The 13034-nt window shown below is 35.7% G+C and overlaps 1 protein-coding gene across 2 annotated transcripts in view; it reads left to right on the forward strand.

Annotated features, from left to right (window-relative positions):
* Nucleotides 1-13034, forward strand: part of ThrRS (threonine--tRNA ligase) — a 236872-nt gene that overhangs the window by 155105 nt on the left and 68733 nt on the right. For both annotated transcript variants that reach the window (XM_090368570.1, XM_090368569.1), the window contains exon 13: nt 514-651. In XM_090368570.1, coding sequence (XP_090224696.1) covers nt 514-651 — 138 coding nt within the window. The remainder of the gene's footprint in view (nt 1-513; nt 652-13034) is intronic.

Here is a 13034-nt window from a genome sequence, read left to right on the forward strand (position 1 = left end):
CCTTTAGTTGAAGTGATTGTTTGTGTTGAGCTTATTTGACATAAATTTATTAAATATGGTATTCAGTATTCTATATAAAACTAATACAATTTCCATTATTAAAATCGCCTTTTAGAGAGATAAATAGCTTAGTTATATAGTGAAAATTTCAACTTCCAAGGTTTTGGGACAAATTACCAAAAAACAATGTTATTAGGTTCACATTACGATATTTTCATGATACGATGGTGTCTTTGGAACGGCCTAATATTGTAAAGCGGGTGTCCACTGCACTTGCGTTCAAGATTCTGTGAATGTATACTTGCATATAGACCCATACATATTTTGTACTGGTATGTTTTGCATAATCTTTTAATGTTCTCATTTGTTTAACTAAATGCATGTCATCATGCATGCCTTATTTGATGCTGCTAAAATAAATTTTATTTAATATGTATTTAATGTGACTACATATAGTAACTTGGTAGATTGTATGTGAATTAGAAAAGTACAACTTATATTCTTGTATTACAGATTGCATCTGAGATAAAAGGCTCTCTGGACTTTTTGCAGCATGTCTATGGAGTCTTTGGTTTTACATTTCAGTTAAAACTATCTACACGCCCTGAAGATTTTATGGGTGATATTGAAATGTGGAACCAAGCTGAAAAGGTATTAATTTGATATGTATTTTTATAAGCATTTTTGCTCTTTGTAAAAAAAGTAAAAGTTCTTTATGAAGAGCAAATTAGGCAATTTTTTAAATTAATTTTTCAGATATCTATCCCTTTTCTCAATAATATTAGAACAAGGAAAGTAATTTATGTTTATTAGTAAAATGACATTAACAATTTGCATAGATTAAAGAGATACTTGCCATGTATTTTAATTTAATCTTTGGTTATGATACTGTTTTTCCACTGTGCAGTTTTTCACAGTGCTATTACAGTACTGTGATTTCACTGTTTGTATATAAGGCTTATCATTGCATCTGTTTATTTGTTGTCTTTGGACAATAGCAATAAATAGCTGTGTCAAAATGTTGAGAAGTCATAATGCCTAAAGGTTGTTTGAATAACACCCTTCTGTGTATGTGTTAATACAATACACTGAAGAGTTTTGATATCAGTGGTGGAATCACTGGCCAAATTTTAACAAATTTTCCAAAACAAAATGTTTTATCTTGCAATTTGGAATGATATTTGGAATAAATAATATTTTGGAATAATTTTTAAATTATTCCAGATGAACAAATTTTTTTCCTTCTAGTTTAATTTCTATATAAGGGTAATCCATCTGTAGGTACATTTACACTACTCACTTTTTTTTGCTAGATTTGTGTAGTTAATCGCTGACTAGGCATCTCTAAATGTCTGGCAAAACAATTTTAGCAAGAAAGGAATTTAGAAATTCAATGCTCACTACAGTTAACATATTGTAATCTGCTTTAAAACTTCATCACTTTACTTTTTTGAATGTTTAACTGAATTTCATTTATACTCTAAATTTATTAATAGATACTCATTGAACTTAAAAGCCAAAATTGTTTATTTGAAATAGTTATTTCAAATAAATTACCAACTGATATTTCTTTCTTGTTAATGCAAAAAAATCTGTACCTTAGTATATTGTTATACGTATCTTAATTTTCATACATTGCTCTACCGGGCATGATGAACAAAATTTAATCTGCATAAGCATTTAACCACAGCTCTGTCTGGATAAATAGCTCTGTAGTCTTCAAAGGTTGCAAGTAAGAGCCCAGAGAATAAATTTCCTTTTTTTTCCCCTTTAGAATAATTATTAACTTTACTAAACCAAATAACCTTATCAACACTTGGCCACATAGTGGCGGTGCTTCTGCCTTCCCATGGCAGGACTAGAAACCTGGATGAAAAAAGTAATCTTTCAGGGGAGAAAAGGAGCTAACATAGACCACATACTAGTATGCAGATCTTTGGATTAAACTTTTACCAGACAGAATGGAATGCCTCTTCTGCAACAACTAAATAGACATTAACCAAACTACCTGCCTACTCTTTGTCACCATCCATCCTTTGACATATCAGCCAATTAGTAAGTTTCTCCCATTTTTAATCAAGAAATTCCTAAGGAATGCTGTGAGCACTACAAAAATGGTCCAGTGATTAAAACCTTCTTTCCAAAACAATTAATTGCAGTCATAAAGAAATGCTCTTGATGCTGATAACTTTTGAAGGAATTCCCATAAAAGTTTCCCTTCATGCCACCTGAAAAACTTCAAAGGACATCATGGTAAAGTGGACACAAGGTAGTGCATATCACAGACAAAGAAATCAGTCCAGAACTACAAGATTAAAATGTACAAGTCAGCAAACTATTTAAAAGAGATAGGATATGTTATACTAGTGTTATGCTCATCTTCACTCACCAAATCTTTCAGCCACTGTTAAGGCAGATTGTCTAAATTGTCAAGTCTGACCATATATACCAAATCTATGAAATACCACAAGTTTGGTCATTCTTGGAGGGTATGTGCCACCTGTGGATCCATAGGACATATCCACTGCTTCCTGTACAAATTCTGCCCTCTCAAAAAAACTGCAGTGTGTGGAAAAGGTAGAAAAAAATTCAGAAATATATAAAAAAAAAAGTAATCATTTTAGAGAGAAAACTTTAGACAGAAGAACAAATTATTAAATAGTACTGTGATCATATGCACTTTTCAGTAGCCAAGATGAAATAATTGCAGTTCAAACTGAATTCTCTGAAAATCTGTTAGCAGACTGGACTCCAGTATTGCAATGATGAACACCTCATTAGCACAATGAACTCCTCTATTGCCAATGAAAAGTAAAGTGGAAGAGAAATAAAAAAGGCACCCAGGGTTAATGGGATCTATCCAGTTATATTAAAGGAGGCAGCAAAGGAAGTAAGCAAACCCTTAGCCATAATTATGAGAGCTTCTTTGGACTCAGAGGAGGTACCCATAGACTGGAGATGTGCAAATGTGACCCCAATCCACAAAGGAGGATCAAAGGGCAACACAAGTAATTATGTTCCAGGAAAATTAATGGAGGCACCTGCAGGATCATCTAGACACGACTTCAGTTATAGCTCCGACACAGCATGGTTTTGTTAAGGGAAAGTCTTGCCTGACCAATTTGATTGGATACTATGATGTGGTCACAAAGGAATTGAATGCAGGGAATAACTTTGATATCATATATTTGAACCTTAGGAAGGCTTTTGATACTGTTGCACATGGAAGACTGCTGATCAAATTGGAGCAGTGTTGGCATTGGAGGCAAATTGCTACTATGCATAAAGGGATGGTTGAGTGGGAGAAGACAGAGTGGCAATCAATGGACACTGCTCATTGTGGACTAATGTTATTAGTGGAGTCCCTCAGGGTTCAGTGTTGGGTTCATTGTTGTTTTCTGTATTTATAAATGATATTGATGATGATATATCAAGCTTAATGTCCAAGTTTGCAGACGATACGAAGGTTGACAGGGTTGTTAAGGACACTAATGACAGTACACTGCTGCAACAGGATCTAGAAAAGTTTAGAAGTGGGCTGAGAGGTGGCAAATGAAGCTTAACATTGACAAATGTAAAATACTGCATATGGGAAGCAGTAACCCCAGAGTAATGTATCAACTCTGTGGTACTACACTGAAAATAGTAGAGAACGAAAGGGACCTGGGGGTAATTGTGCAGGCAGATATGATGTGCGCCTCCGTAGCCAGGTGGGAAGGAGCAGCAGCAGTGCATAGCACACGCTTCTTGATTAGACCGGGGTTCGAGCCCGTCATCACCAAATACGGAGGATGCGGAAAGGTCAATGGAATGACCACCGCATATTTCCGGAGCAATATGGCCTTAGTTGCTAATGCTCCTAAAAACCAAACAACAACAGGCAGATATGAAGTTTTCTGAGCAGTGCAGACGGTCTGCAAGAGTAGCTCATGGTGTCTTGTCAATGATATACAGGAATTTTTCTAGCAGGGATAAGCAGGTGATTATCCCCTTGTATAGGGCAATGGTCAGGCCACACCTTGAGTACTGTGTACAGTTCTGGAGGCCTCATTTTAAGAAGGATGTAGAGCTGTTGGAACGAGTACAGAGAAGGGCAACAAGATTACTGAATGGAACAAAGGGCTGCTCTTACGAAGAAAGGCTTAAGTTTTACAAATTACAGTGTCTGGAGACTAGGCACCTGCGAGGTGATCTGATTGAGGTGTATAAAGCCTTGAATGGTTTGAGCATGCTCAATGCTGATGGGATTCTTCCTCTTGCTCAGAATAATCACTTGAGAGGGCATAAATTCAAATTGAGGAAAGACAGATGTAGGCTAGTTGTGTGGAAGTTTGCCTTTAACCAGCGGGTAGTTGGTTGGTGGAACAGACTTTCATCCCTTGTTGTGGAAGTTGATAGCCTAAATAAATTTAAGGCTGAGCTGGACAGGTATTTGGATCGAACGGAGGGGTGAAATGGGAGCGTTTTTTTTTTTTTTTTCTTTTCTTGTCTGATGCTGCATAAGCTTGCTTTCTTGCATCATATGCCTCTACTAATGCTAAAATAATGAGCAATTTGGAATCTCCTCTGACTTAAAAGCCTCTCTACCCCATTCTGTCAGATTCATCTGTTGCCTCTATTGTTCTCCCAACTCCATTTATCACTTGGACCTCTGATTTTCTTTCTTTCAAACTAGATATTTTCAAGTTTAACTATCTTAACAATGAGTGTTTGCAATTCTAGCTGGCGTTAGTAATGTTTACAACTCTAGTTGGCTTCAGTTTTATAGTTATGTGGACCAGCTTGAGATACCTATGGCTTTTGTAATTATTAATGACTTCACATAGCTGGATCTTTTACCTACCAGAACACCAGACAATCCTAACCACATACCCAATACCCTTGATCAGTGAAATTATTCTTGTGGGGATGAAACCCTTTATTCCACATTCTGCTCTAAAATCTCATCCCTATCTGAACCATGGTTTTCTAATAAATGTGCTAAGGCTGTTCAAGGTAAGAATGGAGCATGTCACAATTGTCTTGTATCCTAATTTTCAGCTTCATTTTATATCTACGCTAAGCTCACAACAATTGTGAAACAGTTATTAATCAATCCAAACTAGATTTTGAACAAGCTAAGAGTAGAAATCTTGCTTCATGTGCAAAGGACTGTCAAGCATTCTATTTCCTGTAAAAGCTGTTGGCTGGTTTTGCTGGTTCATCTACACTTCCATTTTTATTGCAACCTGGTAGTTCAGTTGCATTCTCAGCTAAAGATGAAGGCAACTTACTAGCATCCTACATTTCTTCTGACTCTGGTGTCAACAGTCTTGTTAAACATGCCCTATCATACCCAGTATACTCCACTTATTGCCTCCTGCAATCTATGTTAGAAGAATTCTGAAAAATCTTGATATCAAGTAAGTTCTGTCTTGGTTGTATTTTTTCCAGTCACTCTCAAAATTGTGTTTACTGTGCTTTCTCTTCTGTGTCACCTTTTTAAACTTTCATAGTCCACTGATTTTTCTTTCCTTCTTTGAAATTTACTCATTTCCAGCCACTGCTGATATGTTGTTTTATGTTATTCACCTTTGGACATATTAAATAGAAAAGTTTGGTGAAGCTGATGCAGTTGCTCTTAAACATATCTAGAAATGTCCCATCTGATCAATGATTGCCACTCTGGATTCCGTCAGTGTTGATCTACTGCTGATATGCTGGCTTATGTTGTCCATCTATGGACATATTCAATTAAAAAGTTTGGTGAAACTCAAGCAGTTGCTCTTGACATTTCCAATGCTTTTGATCATGTTTGACATAAAGGTCTTCTAATAAGCTTCCATCTAATGGTTTGCCAACTGTTTTTTTGTAATTGGGTATCCAGTTTTCTCTCTGACCAATCACTGTAGGTAATGGTAGATTGCTCTCTGACTTCTAACTGCTCCACTAATCTGGTGTCTCCGAAGGTTTTGTTGTTTCTTCCACTCTTTTTTTCTGTTTTGTATTAATGACCTTCTTTCACTGATCAGCAATCTTATCCATAGTTTTGCTGATGACAGCACATTGCATTCTATCTTCCAGTTTGAGAAACCTTGTCATGCACAAAAACTTCAACTTCTTGAATATCCGCTACCAATTTCTCAAATGTTGATCTCCAGGTAATTCTGTAGTGGGGCAAAGACAACTTAGTTGATTTCAATCCTTCTAAAACTCAGCCCTGTTATCTTGCAGGAAGAATTCTTCTGCTCCTATGGTTATCATCAATCACTGATTTCTAGGCAAGATCATATATCTCTATTGGGGATTACCCTGACTTCTAATCTCTCTTAGCATAATCGCTTGGCATTACAAATATTGCTTCCTCTGCATCTAAAAAAGTGGGTTTTCTCTTTCACTCTGTGTTACTTTTCTTTCAAAGTGCTGTTCACTCTTCAAATCACAAATCTCCCCTACCATGGAATATTTTGCTGCCTCCATGAAATACCATGGAGGCAGCAAAGGAAGCATACTTCCTTTTATTATTATTATTATTATTATTATTATTATTAGCCTTGCAATGCAAGGAAGCCTGAGGCTTATGCTGCACCAGCCAAAAAAAAAAAAAAAAAAAATTTTCTGAGTTACCCTGTGTGTTAGAGAGAGAGAGAATCAGAAAGGAATCACCAAGAAAGAGAAGAATGATGATATCCAGCTCAGGACCCTGGGTGTGCCAAGCCCATACTCACCAGATGTGAGCTCCTGTTGCTGCCTCCTTTGATATAACTGGATAGATCCCATCCACCCCAGGTGCCTTTCTTATGTTTATCTTCAACAATTTCTCCACTTTGCTCTCAGTTATTACAAAATCATCTAGCTCACTACCAGAGTTTAATTCACCTCTGGCATTCCCCCCCCCCCCACGGTCCTGCTCAGGTAGCTAAAAAAAACTAAATGAGTATTTTGCATCTGCATTCACACATGAGGAATTATTCAGGGAGGGGAATGCCAGAGTTGAATTAAACTCTAGCAGTGAGCTAGATGATTTTTTAATAACTGAGAGCAAAGTGGAGGAGAAATTGTTGAAGATAAACATAAGAAAGGCACCTGGAGTGGATGAGATCTATCCAGTTATATTAAAGGAGGCAGCAAAGGAAGTAAGCAAACCCTTAGCCATAATTATGACAGCTTCCTTGGACTCAGGGGAGGTGCCCATGGACTGGAGATGTGCAAATGTAACTCCAATCCACAAAGGAGGATCGAGGGGAGACACAAGTAATTACAGACCTGTTAGTTTAACTTCTGTTCTAGGGAAATTAATGGAGGCACTGGTTAAAAAAGCACTGCAGGGTCATCTAGACAAGACTTCAGTTATAGCTCGGACACAGCATGGGTTTGTTAAGGGAAGTCTTGTCTAACCAATTGATTGGATACTATGATGTGGTCACAAAGGAACTGGATGCAAAGAATAATTTTGATATCATATATTTGGATTTTAGAAAGGCTTTTCATACTGTTGCACATGGAAGACTTCTGCGCAAATTGGACCAGTGTGGTGTTGGAAGCAATTGTTGCTATGGATAAAGGGATGGTTGAGTAGGAGAAGACAGAGTGGTAATCAATGGACACTACTCTTCATGGACTAACATTAGTGGAGTCCTCCAGGGTTCAGTGTTGGGTCCATTGTTGTTTTCTGTATTCATTAATGATATTGATGATGGTATATCAGGCTTAATGTCCAAGTTTGCAGACAATACGAAGGTTGGCAAGGTTGTTAATGACAGTACACTGATGCAGCAGGATCTACAAAAGTTGAATAGATGGGCTGAGAGGTGGCAACTGAAGCTTAACATTGACAAATGTAAAATACTGCATATGTGAAACAGGAACCCCAGAGTAACGTATCAAATGTGTGGTACTACACCGACAGTGGTAGAGAATAAAAAGGACCTGGGGGTAATTGTGCAGGCAGATATGAAGTTTTCTGAGCATTGCAGATGGTCTGCAAGAGTAGCTCATGTTGTCTTGTCAATGATATGCAGGGATTTTTCTAGTAGGGATAAGGAGGTGATTATCCCCTTGTATAGGGCAATGGTGAGGCCACACCTTGAGTACTGTATACAGGACTGGGGGCCTAATTTTAAGAAGGATGTAGAGCTGCTGGAATGAGTATAGAGAAGGGCAACAAGATTATGAATGGAAGAAAGGTTTGCTGTTACGAAGAAAGGCTTAAGTTTTGCATATTACAGTGTCTGGAGACTAGGCACCTGTGAGGTGACCTGATCGAGTTGTATAAAGCCTTGAATGATATGAGCATGCTCAATGCTGATGGGATTCTTCCTCTTGCTTAGAATAATTGCCTGAAAGGGCATAAATTCAAATTGAGACAAGACATTTGTAGAATTGATGTGCAGAAGTTTGCCTTCAGCCAGCGAGTGGTTGATTGCTGGAACAAACTTCCATCTGTTATTGTAGAAGCAGTCTTCTTCAATGCTAAAATAGCTAAAATAGATTCAAGGCAGAACTAGAGAAATGTTTGGAGCGAGTAGATGGGTGAAATGAGAAGGTGTTTTTTTTTGCCTGATACTATATAAGCTTGCTTTCTTGCATCATACCTTTACTGATGCTAATGCTAAAAGACATGGCTGCGCAATTTATTTAAAATAATACATCACTGATGAACACAGGAAATTATTAAAATTTAAGACACAGCTCACAACACATTGACGACACAGCTCACAACTCACTGGCAGATAAGGAGAAAACAACTGACATTGACATTAGTGCCATCTAGGTACTCACTTCCTGTGTTGCATTTACGCTTGAGTTTTCAAATTTTCTTTTTATATATATAATTTTTTTTTTCTTCTTTATTATTTTAAAAGGGCATTATTGTGAAATACTGTAAATTGAAGTGTCGTAAAGCGGGGCCTACCTGTAGGCCCTGCTTTACGACACTTGCCAGCCTTCTTTTTGAATTAGGTAAGCTATTCACACCAAATTTCATTGTAGAGAAATTTCAAATAATCCAAGATAAAATGCATGTAAAACCCTACATCATGGTTGGGAACAGTAGGGACTTTGCATTTCTAATAATCCAGTATCAAATTAATGAGGATATACTGTATTAATTTTGCATATCTAGGAACTTTAATGAAGACAGAAAGTTAGACATAGAAAGTAACAGTAGAATAAGTAAACCAAGACATATAGAAAGTCAGTAGTATTCATTTAGAACAAAAGAGAGAGAGAGAGAAATTACTAAGAAACAAGATTAGCTGTTTTATAAGTCAATTTTTAAGCCTCTTTTAACCTGAAGATCAAAAATATTCAGAAATGTGTTTTTTTAGAAAAATAAATGGAACTAACAAATGGAAGGAATGGTAAAATCATATTAGAAATGAGGAAATAAGAAGAAATATTTGGCTAACAAATATACAACCAAAGGTGAGTGAAGTAAATTTAAGATGGTAAAAGTGTAGAAAAAATGGGAGATTAGTGAATTCAAAACAAATAATGAATGGTACAGCTTAGAGGCAGTATAAGAAGGTAGATTGGTGGTGCAAAGCAGGCATTTAGAGGAAAAAAGTGCTAACTTCGGCTAGGGTTAATGACCTTACAGGAAATAGGATAGCATGGAGGAGTCCTCCACGATAGTAAAGTGGTTTCATCACACTGATTTGGAGAGGTCTGGATTTGAATCCCATCAATGACTGAAGGAATTTTTAAAGGCCTCTTCAATTGGGGTTGTAGTTAGACAATCTCAGGCAGAGGGAGTCCGGTTGTGAGGAAAGTAGAAAAAGAACTGTAGTAGATTTGTGAAAGGTGAAAGAATGTTAATATCCTAAAGGTTATGACAAATTAAGAATATTATGGGCTGAATTACCAAGCCAATAGAAAGTGGAAGAATTGTAAAGTAAAATTAGTACATCAAAATATTAATAAAATAAAAATAAAAAATAAAATGAAAAAAATTAAAGTGGTATAGCTGTCGTCAGATATGTCATATTTAGAAAATGGTCGAATATAGGTAATGCAAATATACTTGATCTGTTGTCAGCTGAAATAAATGTTGATACATTTCATCGGGGTGACTACACCTGATCATGTATCAGGAACTGCATTACTATACTTGTCCATAGGGCGCCTCCGTAGCCAGCTGGGAAGGAGCAGCAGTGCGTAGCACACGCTTCTTGGTTAGACCGGGGTTCAAGCCCGTCACCACCAAATACGGAGGATGAGGAAAGGTCAGGGAATGACCACCGCATTTCCCAGAGCAATATGGCCTTAGTTGCTAATGCTCCTAAAAACCAAATAACAAACTTGTCCATAGTAGTGTAGAAGAAAAGTGAAATGAAATTTCGTTGAAAATGAAATTTGCCCATTCTAATACAGTATGGACAAGGTAGTCTCAGTGCAGTGTAATTTATTTAGGTAAAAATAAGGATCAAGTTAGAATAAATATGGTTCATATAAATATGTAGAATTTAGTGTAGGATTTAATTTTGTATAGATAGGAATTCAATGATTCAATAAATAAATTGGGAACAAGTATATGGTATAGGGTGAGGTATTAAGTTGATGATGGGGAAGGGAAAAAGGAGTATTTTAAATAAATAAAGACTAGAAATAGGATAGTAGGAATGTTCATATCACCCTCAAGCATATGTTATAGGGTGAGGTATTAAGTTGAAGATGGGAAGGGAAAAAGGAGTATTTTAAATAAATAAAGATGAAAAATAGTAATAGAAATAGGATAGTAGGAATGTTCATATCACCCTCATATGTACACTAATAGTTTTACGAACAGGAAGAACAGTAGAAATATACGGCAGAACAACAAAAAAAGCAAAGAAAAAGTTATTAGATAACACTAAGCTTGCTGGGGTTGTGAAGCCCAACTGTATAGTAAGGGCTCTGGCATTTGTAAGTGTTAGTATAAAAGGGAGCTAATACCAAATGCTTGTATTGAAAGTAAAAATATGTGTAGTGTCGAAACGTGCTGAGATTAAAAAACGAAACCAAAAGTATAATGAGAAAATGAAAGTGAACGATACCCGGAGTATTTAAAGAAATGCGTATCAGAAATAAGCTGGCGTAAAAAATATGTAGTAGAAGGAAAAAGGCAGAGAGATGAAGCGCACATATTCAGTAGAGTAGATGAATGCAAACTTCAACTACAATAGCGATATATCTACATGATAAAGCAATTTATAGTAGCGTAGCGGACTTAGTAGTAAGCTGCGAAAAAATGCAAAACAGTGGGAAAAATAGTGACTTCTATTGTTGTATTTAGAATAGAAGTGTATGGCGATAATTTAAAATTAGCGTTAGAAAAAGAAATGTGGTTGGAATAGTATGACTTTACAGTGATAAAGTCATACAAAATTATAAAAATAAACATGCTACTTTTAATAGAAAAATAAAGAGTGTTGAACAATACAGTGGCAAAACAATATATATGTTAGACCAAATGATGAGGCTGCTTTATATTAAGCTGAATAGTCTCATATAAGGGAATGATTGTAAACATATCAGAGTATAGAAAACAAGAATCATCAAATGTTTTGAGATATAAACAGATTAATAATTATGATCTATAGTCCAAAAAAAAAGTGTAGTAAGAATCCAATTTAGCAAGAAAATACATCGAAGGAAAAAGAACTAATTTAATTCATGGATTAAAGAATGTGATATAATTCCAGGGATATAAGTAATGTGGTGACTTTAGATCCAATTATAAAATAACAGGAAATAAGTCCATGTATATAAAACTAGAAGAATCCACAGGTAGTATCAGGCGTGATTTCACTGTGGAAAGAATAGTAAATGAATCCAAGGACAAAGAATCAGTTGACATTATATCCAATGGTAGTGTAGTTAAGAATCTAGTTATGAAGTGATATAATTCCAGGGATATAAGTAACATGGTAACTTTAGATCCAAAGGTGGTGTAGTTAAGGATCCAGCAATAAAAGAACAGGAAATAAGTCCATGTGTATGAAACAATTCCAAGGAAACAGCAATGGTATGGAAGAACAGGAATTAATTCCATGTATATAAAACTAGATAAATCCATAGGTAGTATCAGGTGTGAATTCACTATGGAAAGAATAGTAAATGAATCCAAGGATAAAGAACTAGTTGATATATCCAGTGGTAATGTAGTTAAGAATCCAATTATGAAAGAACAGGTAACATGTCTGTAAACATGAAACAGTTCAATCTTAAGAAGGAAGAATAAGAAGTAATTCCAAGGGACCAAAAATTTTGGATGTCTCTATACCTAATAGTGATGTAGTTAGGAGATTGTATAAAGTGATTTATGCAAAGTTTAGTGGTAAAGATCAAAGTCACTAAAATCTGATGGTTGCTATATAATTTTAGTAGAAAATCTAGAGATGGATTTTCAAAGGTGTAGTATGTTAACACATGCTTGAAAAATCCAAGACCCATAAAAATAGGCAAATTCTACATATAATATAAACCGTATCTTAAAACAATTAGTAGAAATCAGCAAAGACTCAACATGGGCAGATTATAAGTAATTTCATGAATAATTATTAAAACAAATCCAATTATACATGAGAAAAGTGAAAACATAACATTAGAAACTTTGTGAGTAAAGAGACAAAGAATCAATCCGAAGAAAATAGTTTCATTGGAAATCATGTATAGCTATTATTACCAAGTAGTGGAATTCCACCAGATAATTTTACAACTGACCAGTACATAGTAAATTATAACTGAATTTATTTCTGATAACATGGGAAACTATATATAAGTATTTTACAAAGTAAATAGGGATATTATTGTTGACCAACTTATTATAAGGGAGTTGTAGTGCTTTGGTGAACAGAAGTTGGTTACTACTTATGTTAGCTAATCTGACGGTTTGGGTAAAAATTATATTTTTATATATTTTCTTGGAAATATTGGAATGCCAGTTGGCAAGGTAGATGACATCAAAGTTAAATTTATTTAATATAATGTGTGATTATCTTCACAACTGGATTGTCATGTCTGCAATACCAGGGTGCCTGCCCACCCACCAATGAAGTGCCAACAAGCCTTGA

This window comes from Mastigoproctus giganteus, chromosome 2 (genome assembly GCF_048544385.1).
Source record: "Mastigoproctus giganteus isolate SK-2022 chromosome 2, ASM4854438v1, whole genome shotgun sequence".
NCBI lineage: Eukaryota > Metazoa > Arthropoda > Arachnida > Uropygi > Thelyphonidae > Mastigoproctus > Mastigoproctus giganteus.